This window comes from Chiloscyllium plagiosum, chromosome 12, assembly GCF_004010195.1.
Source record: "Chiloscyllium plagiosum isolate BGI_BamShark_2017 chromosome 12, ASM401019v2, whole genome shotgun sequence".
Taxonomy (NCBI): Eukaryota; Metazoa; Chordata; class Chondrichthyes; order Orectolobiformes; family Hemiscylliidae; genus Chiloscyllium; species Chiloscyllium plagiosum.
The window spans coordinates 52,667,769-52,684,012 of record NC_057721.1 but is presented as its reverse complement, the minus strand read 5'-3'; the positions used below and the strand labels follow the sequence as shown (position 1 = coordinate 52,684,012).

Here is a 16,244-nt window from a genome sequence, read left to right as displayed (position 1 = left end):
TTTACTGGCCTGGACTGCACAAGGACGTAGTTGAATTTTGCCAGGCATGTCATACATGTCAGGTAATTGGAAAGCGACAGGCAGTAATAAAACCTGCACCTTTAATACGTATTCTAGCATTTGCAAGACCATTTACAAGAGTCGTAATTGATTATGCAGGTCCCCTACCCTAAACAAAAAATGGGAATGAGTACTTGTTAAAATTAGTGGATATATCGATGAGATTTCCAGAGGTCATTCCATTACGCAATACCACAGCTAAAAGAATTGTAGAGGAATCACTCAAATATTTCACTAGATATGGACTAACAATAGACATATAGCCAGGTCAAGGGTCAAATTTCACATCCAAACTATTCAAGGAAGTTTAGATTAGATTAGATTCCCTACAGTGTGGAAACAAGCCCTTCAGCCCAACCAGTCCACACCGACCCTCCGAAGAGTAACCCACCCAGACCCCTTTCCCTCTGACTAATGCACCTAACACAATGGGCAATTTAGCATGGCCAATTCACCTGACCTGCATATTTTTGGACTGTGGGAGGAAACCGGAGCACCCGGAGGAAACCCACGCAGACACGGCGAGAACATGCAAACTCCACACAGACCGTCACCTGAGGAATCGAACCTGTGATCCTGGTGCTGTGAGGCTGCAGTGCTAATCACTGAGCCGCCATGCCGCCCTATTATGGACAGCTTAGGCATAAAACAATTCAAATCTACTGTGTACCATCCAGAATTGCAGGGAGCACTAGAAAGATGGCATCAAACACTAAAGACCATGTTGAGGATTTTTAGTCAGAATTATACAGATGACTGGGATAAGGTGATTGCATTTGTACTTTTTGCGATCAGGGATGCACCAAATGAATTGACCAAATTCAGTCCATTTGAATTAGTTTTTGGGGATGAAGTGAGAGGACCATAAAAATTGATTAAGGAGAAATTAGTAAGTCAGAATTCAGAGACCACACATTTGGATTATGTGTCAAATTTTAGAGAATAATTAAATAGAGCTGGGGAACTCGCTAGACAGCATTTAAAAGTACTACAGCATGCACTGAAACAGGAAGCGGATAAGAAATAAAAAATTTGCAATTTTGCTATCGGGGTTAAGGTATTAATGTTACTTCCGGGATAGGGTGAACCTTTAAAAGCAAGGTTTAGTGGTCCTTATCAAGTTGAAAGGAGATTGAGGGAGATGAACTACTTGATAGGGACTCCAGACAGGAAGAAATCTCTCAGAGTGTGTCATGTGAATACGCTCAAAAGGTATTTTGATAGGGAAGGAAAGCAACAGGAGAAGGTGTTAATGATTACAGCACAGAAGGAAGAACCAAGTTCAGAGGATTCTGAATCGGACATTCCACAAATTAAATTGGACAATGATGAAGTTGTCAAAAATTGGGATAAATTAAGTTATCTTCCTGAGAAAAGCTGAAATGACCTGAAACAGTTATTACTATCACATGGGGAGATATGTGGAAATAAACTGGGAAGTACTAACCTAATTGCGCATGATTTAGATATAGAAGATGCTGTTCCAATTAAGCAACATCCTTATAGGCGTAACACTCTACAGATGGCACAGGTTCAGAAGGAGATAGAACGCAAGCTCCAAGATGGCAAAATCAAATTGAGTTACAATGACCGAAGCTCACCCATAGTCATGGTGCCAAAGCCAAATGGTACTCGATGGTTGTGTGGGGACTATCGCAAAGTCAATGCAGTTACAAAGACTGATGCATATCCAATTCCACGGTTGGACGACTATGTTGAAAAGGTGGGACAGGCAACTTACAGTTCTAAGTTGGACTTGCTCAGAGGCTACTGGCAGGTACTTCTGTCAGAAAGAGCAAAGGCAATTTCAGCTTTCGTAACGCCAAATGGACTGTATCAGTTTAAAGCTATGGCATTTGTTATGAATTTCAGAAACTAACTAAGAAGGTCATTGCTGGATTACCCAACTGTACGGTGTATATTGATGACCTGGTGATTTTTAGTCACTCATAAAAGGAACATTTACAGCATTTATCGGACTGGTTTGATCGACTTTGGAAGGCAGGCTTGGTGGTGAACCGAGCTAAAAGTGAATTTGCCAAAGCCCAAGTCACCTTCGTGGGCCATGCTATTGGACATCAACAAATGGTCCCATGGGATGCAAAAACGAAAGTAATTGGGGCACTTCCCACACCATCGACAAAAAAAGCTGTTCTGCAGTTCCTGGGATTGAGTGGATTTTATCGAACATTTGTGCCGAATTTTAGCTGTGTGGCAGCTCCACTCACTGAATTGTTGAAGAAAGGCAAGATGTTTCAGTGGACAGCGGACTGTCAGAAAGCATTTGACAGCCTGAAAACTGTGTTAACCACTGCCCCAGTATTAGCCACACCTGATTACACAAAGCCTTTCAATATCGAAAGGTGACTTTTCTTTTTAAGGGTGTTGAAAAATGAAGCCACCTTTAGATATCAATGGTACCTTTTTTCTAAAAAAAGGGAAAGGTGTCACAATGTTGGTCTGGTAAAAGGTTACTTTGCCCTTGAATTTTTTCAGAGAAGGAGTAATTGTGTCTGACTCCATTGTGTCTGAAGTTTGAATGGTTCATTGGGGCCTTGTTGTTTACCCTAATAGATAGTGCTTCAGGCCAAAAGCTTGAAAGGTCTTTTGGAAACTGGTATAGTCAAGAAGACATGTCCAATTCTCTAGTTGGGCAGTTAATTCAGTTCAGGAGTGAGCTGAGTCAGAGTCACAGCCTTCTGCCATTATGATTTTGAACTGTAAATTGCCTGTGCCATTGTTTACTGTTTGTGCGAAGAGATGTGTGTATTGGGACTATTGCGAGTATTTTCAGAACAGCTTCATTAAGTCGGGTTTAGATAGGTTAAGTTCTGTTTTCTGTCCTTTGGGTTTCATTCTGCAATTTTGTAAATAAGTTTTGTTTGTTTATAACCTGGCAGTAGACCCAGCTAATTTAATCCGGGATTATCTAATATACAGCTAGCTAAATAAATAGCAAAATTACGGTCTGGGCTACCAACGTAAAAATGTTTGGAGGGGTCTGGCCTAGTCCTCCACAAGTTTCTGATCAATAGTAACCGTCAGGAAGTCGATAATGGGGGATTCAGTGATGATAACACCATTGAATATCAAGGAGCTGTGGTTAGATTGTTTTTTAATAGTGATGGTCATTGCCTGGCATTTGTATGGCATAGATGTTACTTGCCACCTGTCAGCGCAATACTAGATACTGTATAGATCTTTTTGTCTTTGAACTTGGACTGCTTCAGTAACTAAGGAGTTGTGGATGATGTTGAATAATTGCAATCATCGGCGAGCATCCCTACTTCTGACCTTATGATGAAGGGGAGGTATTTTATAAAACACTAGGTCACTACTCTGAGGAACTCCTGCAGAGATGTCCTGGAGCTGAGATGACTGCCCTCCAATAACCATGACCATCTTCTTATGTGCCATACCCCGTTTCTTAACCAATGGTAAAGCAGATCCCAATACAACTATTGGTATTCAATATTTTCCATCAGAAATTTGTTACTTCTTAAATAACAGCAGTCCAGGGTTAGCACATCCACTCATCCAAGTGGAATAATAATTACTGCTGGCACCCAAAAGGAACTCTGTCTACTTTTCGGCATGTCCCCAAAGTTTTGTGAATTTACTTCCAAAATATGTTAACTAAATGTGCCACATTGATACAGTTTAAGAAGATGCCTTATTGCCCCACCCTAGAATTATTACATTTGTTACTTAATATAGGGACAGAACTGGACACAATATTTTACCATATAAATGGGAACCTGCTACCTGAACACATTTACGTGGAAGCCTGCACCATGACAAAAATATCATTTTGGTTTAAATTATTGGAACTGGATCATACATACCATTCAGAATGTGTTTTTTTTTTACAGCCACACAGTTGCTTAGCAATATACATTATTAACAGTATCAAACAATGCACCTAAATAACTGGTCCTAAATACAGAACTTCCATCCTATCGTGTAACACAATATTCCACTAAGTAGCATCACATTTTTGTATTAAAGAGGATCAGTGTTTTACAGTGTTTTATTACTTATGCATTTTTAAAAGAAAACAACATACTATCAGAATCTGTATTACTTCCACCATTTCTAACAAGATTTCCAGGAAACTGAGGAGCAGCCAGAAAAGTTCTTTCTTTAAAGCAAAACAGCAGCCAAAAATATTGCCAACAACATACAATACACTGATGATGCATTTTTTTTTGTTACTGTTTATTAGGAAATTGTAACACAAAGTTTTCACTACCTCCTGCAACAGACCATTCAGAGAACAGTGGGACAAAGAATAGGTTATAAAACAAATGAATTTACAACAATCTATTAAAAATCTTGTGGGAGCTGGGTCTGTTCAATCAAATCTTTGTTCAGAACATTGTTTTTGCATGTGCACTGACATAATTTAAGATACATGTTACACATCTTCAATAGCTCTATATTTCAAAGAAAGCTCCTCCTCTCTGATACGCGCATCAAAATGCTTCGCAGATTAGTTCAACTGTTGTCCTCCCAATTTAAAATAAACTTAATAACATACAATATCTATTTTCATTTTCAGATAATCATCTTGTAATCATTAACTCACCTGAAATAGCCTGGTGAAGATATCAAATTCAAAGATTGAAATGTAATCATTGCACGTCAAGTCGATTGTAGACTTCAGAGCCATGGCTTCCAAACCAGAGCTGATAGAATGAACTTCATGAAGGCACTGTCTAAAGACTTTCCATGGCACAACAGTCCTGAAAAAGAGAGATTAATAATACAAACTATTTATTTTATCAGTGAGGCAATGGTTTAGTAAAGGAAGTGCATAATTATTTACATAACAAACATTTCTATGTTACCAGATAGCTCCAATCATATTTTTTTCTGAGTACACTATTTCTCCTTCCAAAGAACATGGCTTCTTAACCAAAATTATTCTTATTCAAATTCTAATCTAGAAAACAAGCGAAATATTAAGTGAAATGTTGGGCCCTGATTTGCCTTTCAAGTGCACTTTGAAACTGCTCAGTTTTTGAGGAAATACGCATCAATACTGCAAGTGTTACCTGTCCAGACTATGACACTTAACATCATGTGTTTGCTCAAAAGGTACCAATTTCTATACAACAAAACATTATTAGCTTGCTGTAATATAGAGTCAAATATATTAAGCTGCTGCTGGTATTGCGAAGCATAATTACACCATACTTATAAAAACTGGAATTGACAGCTGCGATAACCAGTACAATATCTTATGATGGTTTAAAACTGTAACACACAAATAAAATCAAGTTCATACTGCACAAGAGTCTTGGGCACTCAAAGAGATTTACCTTTCTGTAGTTTCTCAAGTACACCCTCACCATCCATTACAAATGTACTTAGTGATTTGAAGTAACCATTGCGGTTTCAAATTGGACAATTCAAGGAAAAGAACTTTCCACTGGACATCTTTTACAATAAACAAAGGATTACAAAAGATCTTGTTTGAAAGTCTTGCATTTCTAACTTAAGTGTAAAGAAAGCCTTTCTCCTATCCAACCTTGACAATGTTATTTCAAAAGCATTGTACTATATTAACTTTCCACTTTGACCAAAATTATTTCCATATTCAGCAATGAAGTGCTATCTAGTTGGAAAAAACAACTGTAGATGTTGGAACAAAAGCAGAAATTGCTGGAAAGATACAGTCGGTCTGGCAGCATCTGTGGAGGGAAAGCAGAGTTATCATTTTCAATTACTCTTCTTAAGAACTGAGGACCCTTCAGCTTGCTCTGTTCTAAAGAGGATTTTCCTTTTCAATTACCAACAGTAAACAATTGTGAAATGTATGCAATTGTGTGAACAAAATGACAATCAAAATAAGTGCTCAAACATTTTGCACACTTTTCAGCAAAATCACAGAAAAAATTTGGTTAATTAAATCATGCACACTTAAATCTGAAACAAGGAAAATAAACACTGTTTTTCCTCGGAGCACACAGGGCAGTTCTGTTCAACCTACGAGCTAACCACTAAATTTTCATTCAATCTCACTTCAAGTCAATTCATACTGACAAGTAAGAACTAGTGAAGTTAAATTATCTGGTCAAAAAGATGAAAAATGAAACTAATGCATGCTCCAATATAACAAATTAGGGAAGTCAAAAAGTTTAGAAAAACCCTCATTACTGGTGACCAATTTTGTAACAAATATGAAATTAAAATCAACACTGTTCAGTATCCTTTGTTTTCAAACCACAAACCACAATTATGACCACCCTGTTGTCCACTAATCATACAAAGGATACAAATTTGGTAATTCAGGAGCATTGGACTGTGGTAACAACAAATATTTGAGTCAGAATCAATTGTGAAATGCTGATTAAAATTTCTGACTCCATTAATAATCTCAATTTTGTCATTGAACTAAATAGTGCTCTTCAAATTATTTAGTAACTCTCTCAGAAATCTTAACTGACTCACTTCCATGACATTAAAAACCTCCCATTCAATTAACTGCTTGTTTAATTTTATAAAAAGACTCTCCATAGTTTTGACCTCCACAATACATTCTTCCTGAGGGACTTCACATTTTGGGCACAGTACATATCCTGTATTAGAACCAAGGTAATTAAAATGGGCAAAGAGAAAACAAGGGATGGTTTATAAGCAGTAGAAAACAAAGTGAATAAGTATAGAATTAGAAGAATGAAAATAAAAATGCAGAAGTAAATATGGAATTGAAATAAGTAAGAAAATGTGCAAAGTTTTTTTAAAAAACATGAATATTTCTGGCCAAATTTTAATACTGCATAAGTGAATGAGGCTTCAGCAAATTAAAATCTTTCCTATAATTTTGTTGCTTTTAAAAACAAGAGGTCAAACTTAAAAGCTTGTTTTACACATTACCAGGAGCAGAGACTTGGAATACACTCAAAATTTCATTTTTTTAAAAATGTACAGGAACCACATGAGGAAAATGACAATGTACCATACATCTTCAGTACTCTCAATCTATCAGGTACAACACCAGATGCTTCATAAACAGGAAACCACTCAGCCCCATACTGAAACACCACATCAGATGAAACACACACGAACTGACGTCTTTCATACAGCAAGTGAAAAGGTTACATCTTTAAGAAATTGCTGCTATACAAAATGATTGGATTCTACAATATCCTTGATATAAAGCTCCAGTAGTAGATTCTAGGAGTATCAAGGAAATGCATTGGACATCATTTAGCCATGTTGTCTCAGGTGCAGACGAACAGAGGTACATGCTAACTCAAAAGATCACTATGTACTTACAGTACAACCTTTCTGATGTTCAGTAACACTACTACTTCATTTCTGGTTTAGTGAACATAATTATAGGTATTTGGTAACTGATTTGAACAAAAGTACTCTTCTCCCAGATCATGTCAAAATCATAAGTTTAAATTCTTTCACAATTGCTGTTGTTACTGGCAACACAAAGACAACTAGTGCATTAACTACACAGACAGACTGTTACTAAAAACTGTACTTCCTAAATTTTGCAAAAAAATAATCCCCATGTGAACTCTATTTATATTATACATCTTAACTGCCACAGTGTTTATAATAATTCAGCAAATATTTTAATGTTCCACCAAATGGGCGGCACGGTGGCATAATAGTTAGCTCTGCTGCCTCACAGCGCCAGAGACCTGGGTTCAATTCCCGTCTCAGGCAACTGTCAGTGTGGAGTTTGCACATTCTCCCCGTGTCTGCGTGGGTTTCCTCCGCGTGCTCCGGTTTCCTCCCATAGTCCAAAAATGTGCAGGTTAGGTGAATTGGCCATGCTAAATTGCCCGTCGTGTTAGGTGAAGGGAGGTGGATTGCTCTTCGGAGGGTCGGTGTGGTCTAGTTGGGCCGGAGGACCTGTTTCCACACTGTAGGTAATCTAATCTAATCAAACACAAACAATATTGACATCAATATCATTACAGATATCTCACCCTATTTATTTAGGGAATGCAAAATTTGTGCACGATTAAAAACAGTGTATCCCAACTTTTTTGAGGGTGCAAATGTTTTAAGGTGTGAAAAAATATTAGTATTGTCTACTGTCTACAAGTCTTCATTTTACCTTTGAAAAACAGTGAACTGTATTTATTAACTTGAAAAACTCATTGCCTTACTTGAACACAGGCTGGTAATGTATATCATCAGCCTCAGTTGGATTACAAAGCCACTGTTTCTAAAATAGCAAGTCTTTGATAGTGCAGAACCACAAATGTATATGAGTCATGTTCATTATGGCAAATTGGCTGGCACCATTGCAAAACCAAGAAAGAAAACATGCACTACCGAGGGTTCAAATCTATACATGAAAAGCACAGAGAAAATATTTTGTAAATTTTGTAGATCTATTCAGCTGCAAATGCAGCAACTATTATCTTTGTGAGATGACAAAAATATGCTTTGACATTAGAAGTATCATATTACATTCTATACAAAAAAAAGTACACTAGTGAGATCTAAACATCTGAAGTTATGGAACAAATTAGTTCAGTTAAACAGCTGAAAAGTTAAATATTTCTTTAAAAGATTGCACATCATTTTCGAGAATTCATAACATTCAGCCACTCTGAGCTGAGAGAAGAGTGCCTCAACCAAAAATGTCCTCAGTAACGGTATGTAAAGCATGACATTTTTTTTAAGCGTTACGTACTGCATTGTTTTTAAAGCCAAAATGAAAACAATAACAGAATTTTCTCCAATAACACTGTGTGTGGTATTTACCTTATATTTTGCAAACAAAGGACTTAAGTCTTCAAGTTTAACTTTCCTTTGATTACCATTCAGTGGTAAAATGAGAAAGTTAACATAATTCGCAACAAATCAATTCATTGTAATGCAGCCAAGAAGGAAGTGTTTATCACAAACGATGTTCCAGATTGTTCAAAGATCTCCACAATCATATTTAGAGACAAAAAAACTGCAGATGCTGGAATCCAAACTAAACAAGCAGGAGACTGGAAGAACACTGCAAGCCAGGCAGCATCAGATGGTGGAGAATTTCAGGAATCCCTGAAATGTCGACTCCTCCACCACCTAATGCTGCCTGGTTTGCTATGTTCTTCCAGCTTCCTTCTTGTCTATTCCACAATCATATGGCAATCTTCATTGAATTATAGCCTAGACTTCCAGCAAGTGCTTTTGCATTATAAATGCATGCCACTTTCAAACTAAACCAGAAAGGAAATTGAAGTTACTGCTCGTGTCTATTCAAAAGTCATCTCATTCTTTTAGGATGCCTACGGTCCTCGCACAATACCACATAAAGCATACAGTCTGCGTAAGTCACCCCAATCTGCCCTTCTTCTGGACAGTTAAAATCATTGCTCATGATAATGATCTCATCGAATGCAGCAGTATAAAGGACATTTTCTGCCACCCGAGGGAAAACATAACCCCTACAAAGCAGGAATTTAAGCAAGATGTTTAGCATCCAGGAATCAATCAGCACTGATTGATCTGCTATATCTCTGGTATACACGAATGCCCTTGAAAACTGAGGTTCAAGTCACGTGAAGGTAGCCACGTAACTTGCATAACTCAATATTGATGCTCTGGCCAAGAAACTGAACATGACATTGTTGGTGCGAAGTAAACAACATAAGATACTTTCTCTCTCATTAATTGTAAGTTAATGTTTTGCAGGTATGAAGCAAACAGAATTTAAGCAATAAGACAGCTCCTGGAATACTAGCGCATACGCTGCTAACTCAGAAATCTGGCTGGATTATATCACCAAGCTCTGAACACTGCATGTATGCATTCAGTGGCCTCTAGGACCAGAGCCCAGCAATGATTGCAAACTCAGCAGCTTGGGCACCTTGGCTGTTTGAGTTCCAGCTGAACAGGACAAATTGTATTGCTTTCTTGTAAAGGCCATTACTGAATGAGATTTATTTTTATGTCTGACAGGAAAGAGTCACCATTTAATGTCTTGGCAAAAACTCAGTACCTTCAACTAACTTGATTGAGGGTTTTGAAGAAGTGACAGTGAAGACCAATGAAGGCAGAGCGGTGGACATTTTCCACAGAAGAACCTCGATTACCCGAATATCAATTATCCGAATTTCAGATGATCTGAAGATTAGATTAGATTCCCTACAGTGTGGAAACAGGCCCTTCGGCCCAACCAGACCACACGAAACCTCTGAAGAGCAACCCACCCAGATCCATTTCCCTCTAACTAATGCACCTAACACTATGGGCAATTTAGCATGGCCAATTCACCTGACCTGCACATCTTTGGACTGTGGGAGGAAACCGGAGCACCCGGAGGAAACCCACGCTGACACGGGGAGAATGTGCAAACTCCACACAGACAATTGCTTGAGGCTGGAATCGAACCTGGGACCCTGATGCTGTGAGGCAGCAGTGCTAACCACTGAACCACCATGCCGCCCCTAAGATGATCAAGGTCCCGCAAAAACGTTACATCAAAGAGGTAAGTGTATTCGATTTACCTGTACTGATGAACATGTGAAAACACTGGCAAAAACAAAGAAACACAAGCACCTCAAGCATCAGTGACTCGATTTTTTTCAGGTAAGGGTTAGTAATACATCCTTTTGCAAAACTAAGTGTTTTACAGTTTTCCCGTCACTTTACTAGGTCGTTCATGAAAAAAATGGCTGAGAAAGTAATCGAATGTGCAAGGCGATGTTTGTCTTACTATCGCAACACTGAGCTCGGAAACTGATAAATGCTCCTGCCATTGTAGATGCTGTTCTGGATCTTTTTTAATGCTGGGATTTCAGATATAATATTTATATGATGGTAAGAGTTCTTCTCAGTTTAACCTGCAATTTGCAGAATGCAAAGATTAGTTTGTTTAAATAGCAGACTCATTAAAATTATACATTTAAACAAATTCTCCGGTAGAGCACAACATTAGATTAGTATGGCTTCCCTTGTATGAGACAAAAATTAATTATCCGAACAAAACAGTGCCCACCCATCTCGTTCGGATAATCGAGGTTCCTCTGTATATGAACTTCAGCAAGGAGTTCAATTAGGTTCCACGTGGGAGACTGATTAGCAAGGTTAGATCACATGGAAGCCAGGGAGAGCTATCCATTTAGATACAAAATTGTCTTGAAGGTAGGAGACAGAGGATGTGGTAGAGGGCTGTTTTTTAGGCTGGAGGCCTGTAACCAGCAACGTGCCACAACGTGCTGGGTTCACTGCTTTTTATCATTTGTATAAATGATATGGATGTGAATATAGAAGGAATGTTTAGTAAGTTTGCCGATGACACCAACATTTAGTGGTGCAGTGGACAGTGAAGAAAGTTATGTGACTACTACGGGACCTTGATCAGATGGGCCAGCAGGCTGAAGAGTGACAGATGGAGTTTAATTTAGATAATTCTGAGGTGCATCATTTTGATAAGGCAAATCAGGGCAGGGGAGTGTGCTGAACAAAGAGACCTTGGGGTGCAGACTCATAGTTCCTTAAAGGCAGAGTCACAAGGATAGTGAAGAAAGCGTTTGGTACACTTACCTTTATTGGTCAGTGCTTGCAGTAAAGGAGTTGGGATGTCACGTTATGGCTGGACAGGACATTAGTTAGGCCTCTTTTGAAATACTGCATGCAATTCTGGTCTCCCTGCTATAGGAAAGACGCTGTGAAACTTGAAAGGGTTTAGAAAAGATCTACAAGGAGGGGTTGAGGGTTTGAGCAATAGGGAGAGTTTATGAGGCTGGGGCTATTTTCCCTGGAGTGTCGGAGGCTGAGGGTTGACCTTACAAAATCATGAAGAGTATGGATAGGGTCAATAGCAATGGTCTTTTTCCCCTGGGTAGGAGAGTCCAAAGCGAGAGGGCATCAGTTGGAGGTGAGGGGAAAAAATTTAAAAGGGACCTAGGGTCAATTTTTTCATGCATAGGGTGGTGCATGTCTGGAATGAGCTGCCAGAGAAAGTGGTGGAGGCTGGTAAAATTACAACATTTAAAAGGTATCTGAATAGGTATATGAATACGAAGAGTTCAGAGGAATATAGGCTAAATGCTGACAAATGGGATTAGATTAATTTAGGATATCTGGTTGGCATAGACAAGTTGAATCAAAGAGCCTATTTCTATGCTGTACAATTCTATGATTGTACAACACAGCAGCTCTCTATTACTGCAATATATTCAACCAGGTTGTCTACTAGTATCCCTAATCAGGGTTCATTGCAAAACGTTTACAGCTCAGGCAAGTTTTCAACAACTGCATAGTCAAAGTTTTACACTTCAGCTGATCTAATTCCATCAGTAACTTTATTTATTATCTTTGTCTTCACTTTTAACAAATTCAGCATTTATCCATCTGCCATATCCTTCCTTGGATTGCATTCCCTGGAGCTAATGTTTATTTGTCATTAACCTCGCCTCTGTTAAGTCTGGACACATTTAAAACTTTCTTTTTACTGAACTTTTTTGAAGAGTTCTTCACCTATTTTACTTTCATTATCTGCATAATTACATAGAATTTAAACACACACAAATAAGCCACTCAGTCCAACTGGTCTCTGCTGGCATTTATCAACATCATAAATCTTTTCAATGTAGTCAGCATTTTCTCAGCTAATAACTTCCTTCTCTTGGTTTATTTTAGATTCCTTCTTACCAATGACATTTTATTCCCTTCCTCCACTGTGAAAACAGACACAACACATTAACTTAACTCTAACATTTCTACCATTTGCTTAGTGCCCATTATAGTCCCATCTGCATCAAGCTTTATTGATCTCATCTTCCCCCTCACTACTACTTCATTATACACTTTAATGGTTGTATTTTGCCCTATTCTCATTTGCACCTTATTTCATTTTTTTTTACCCCTTTGCTGTCTACCTAAATAGCTCCCAGAGTAATACTCAAACCTCCATACATTTAGGTAAACCACAACCAAATAGCCTGATGCTAATCGTTATCTCATTTATTGACGGCAGTAGCTTCAGTACATAAATGTAGCATGTGGCATCTAACAATTTTACATTACACCATATATTTATACATCATATCATACAGGGCGACAGCACAGAAAAAGGCCCTTCAAGTCCATGATGGTCAAAAAACTATTCTAATCCTACGTCGTTGAATACTTCTCATATTCTGACTTTAGACTTAGTTATTAGCAGTTCAATCCTTTATACCAGACTCCAATTATATAACTGAGTTGACCCTCTTGTCCAATGACAATAAGATTAATACTTTTAAAATGCTCATAATTGCTTGGCCCAATACATGTGTTACATTATTATTCACACATGTATTGGGACATAATTTTTAACCGTTTCACCACACCCTCTTGTCCAATGACAATAAGATTAATACTTTTAAAATGCTCATAACCACTACAGTTCATAACAGTTAAAATATTACTGGCATCGATGTGACACAGTCAATCAAAACACTGACTGGAATATTTGAGACACAAAATTCCATTGCAAACAAGGTACAAAGATACTGAACAGACTTGTTGTGACATAGAAAATGACGTAACTAAATCAAAAAAAATTTTCTAGATTATTCCAAAATAGATCCCATTATCCTGATCCCTTCTTCAAATCTTGTATTTTCAACAACTTTAAATATTTTCCTAATTTTCTAAATAAGAGGAGGAATAAATGCTCCTTGTTCCAACCTTTTTCACTCCCTGTGGAAATGCATTTCCACATAACAATAATCTTAACATACAATATTCCAAATTACCTTTTTCAAACTTAAGAAATATTTCAAGTGAATAATTATTTTCAGTGATTCTGTAACCAGAGGTAGCATTCCCATTTTACTTGCTCTCTTGCTTTTGTAAATTTTCAAATCTCTACTTTGACCTCTCCACTCCAATGGAAATAGTCCAAGAATCCCATGTCCATGCTCACACATAAATAGAAACCTCTGCAGGATCCATGGCTTTTGCATCCTTGCTATAAAAGAGTATCCAAATTGGACCTAAAGAGCCACCAAACTAATATTTAGCATGAATCCATCATTGACTCATTATTTTTACTCTGTGGTCCCAAATACTAAAAGCAAAAAGCCACAAAGAGGTCATAAGATCTATACACATTTATGTTTTTTTGGAAATTATAAACTTGAACCTCTAGGTGTCTCTGTTCATCCATATCCCTCAGTGCCTTGCTAAAAGGTTAGAGGAGTACATTTTTTAAGCCAAGTATGAGATCATGCAGTCCAGCACAGCCTTACCTTCTAAGACAAATAGCCTGACTGGGTTCTAAGGACATCTACACATCCCAGTTTTATCCATTGTTCATTGGTTGGGCTACCTACAGCCCCTATGAATCTTCTTCAACTGAACTCCTCAGGAATATCACATATCGACCAGAGACTAACAGCTCATTAGTCGTGGTTGGGGATGGCAAGACTGAGGTTATGTTGGTGCTGCTGCTTTGGATTGCAGGCCAAGTCAAGTTGTGGTACTTAATCAGAAAAATATTTTGCAAATTGAGACCCATTGAAATCTAACTGGTCATGTCACAATAATTCATCTGGGTAGTGTCCCTGAAAAGCCAGGATATAATGTCCCTTATATAAAGTATGTAATTGTCGTCCATGTTTTTCTTGCAAGGAGGTGTCACCTCACTTTGCAAAAGTCTATCCATTTTGAGAACATGTCCATTCAAATATGCCAAATTTCCTACCTTTCCGTCGGTAACAGACCTCAAAAAGAAGTTCAAGTTACACAGGGAATAAAAGTGAACACATAACTTGACCAAGGGTAAATTACTACATTCCAAGTAATACCCATTTGTCTGAATCTTTGGTTTTCCAACCAATTTTCCTTTTGGCCATTAAAGACCCTCTTCTGGCTTATGTCAAATTATTTCAACAACTTTCACACAAAACCTCAATGTGTCAAAAATTCAAATGAACTATACATACAATCTATGAATACATCTAAAGTACAGTCACTGCTGTTTTGTAAGCAAGATTGACAAATTACTATATAGCAAAGTTCTTCAGATGGGAACAAGTTAAATAATCAGTTTGCTTGTTTTTTTGGAATTGATTGAATGATGAATTTTCACAACAGAGGAACATTGGGAAGAGTTTCCAAAATAACTAGCTGGGAAGTGTCCTGCTGCAGTATCATAGTGAAGCAGTTTGGGAAACGTGTCCCATTGTCAGAATCACAGTGAAGCAGTCGAGGAAGAACGTGAAAAAAATGACATTGGGCAAGAGGCGACAGCTTACAGCCTGTAAGGTCTTCATTTTGGGTTTAGAGTTTGTAAAGGCAATAATATAAAGGTGCAGAGAAGGACTCTAGACTAACTAATACTAATTACTTCTCTGGACTTTTACATTGATTTTAAGGGGACTCCAAAGGCTTAATTTAAAGGGTTGAGGAATGGAAGCTAAGCTCAGGGCCACAGTGCTCCTCCTGGTCTATGTGAGAACTAGGACACTGGCCAGAATGTGCTCAAAGTGTCTTCAGCTGCAGTTCCTAGAAGCCCAAGTTTCACAGCTGGAGCTATAGCTGTGAAGCATCCACAAAGCTAGATTATTTTAGACAACATAAACAGAAAGATGGGTCCACAGGCTAAGATTCCACGTGCAAGGAGAGAATGGATGACTACCAGGCATAGTAAGATGACCAACTATGGAGTGCAAGGATCCCTGTGGCCATTTACCTGAGAAACAGATAGACCACTTTGGACATGGCCTTTCAGAGGAAAGTAGCAATAGCCAAATTTGTTGCACCACACAAGACAAGAGGAATAAGCATGGGAAGCCTATAATAAAAAGGGAATTCAACCATAAGAGGAATAGAGACACATTTCTGTAGCTGCAAACAAAACTCCAAGATGGCAATTCCCTTCCATGTGCTGGTCAAAAGTATTTCAGACTGACAACGGGACATTCTGCAGTGGGAGGGGAAACAGCCCAGTGGCTGTGGTACACATCGGTACCAACAACAAAGATTTAAATAAAAGGGATGAGATCATAAAAACAGAACACAGGGAGGCAGAAAGCAAGTTTAAAAAGTAGGATCTCGAAGGCAGTGATCTCACGATATCATTTGCTAGTCAAAGTACAAATAGCAGAATATTATGTGGCTGGAGAAATGATGTGAGGGGAGGTTTTCAGATCCCTGAGACATAGAAGCCAGTTCTGGTGGTGGTGGTGGGGGGGGGGGTGCGGGGGGGGAGGGACAAGCCA

At 38.3% G+C, this 16,244-nt stretch overlaps 1 protein-coding gene across 3 annotated transcripts in view; it reads right to left on the bottom strand.

The window, feature by feature from the left end:
- Positions 1 to 16,244, bottom strand: part of cblb (Cbl proto-oncogene B, E3 ubiquitin protein ligase) — a 214,138-nt gene that overhangs the window by 77,735 nt on the left and 120,159 nt on the right. For all 3 annotated transcript variants that reach the window (XM_043701076.1, XM_043701074.1, XM_043701075.1), the window contains exon 3: positions 4,649 to 4,805. In XM_043701076.1, coding sequence (XP_043557011.1) covers positions 4,649 to 4,805 — 157 coding nt within the window. The remainder of the gene's footprint in view (positions 1 to 4,648; positions 4,806 to 16,244) is intronic.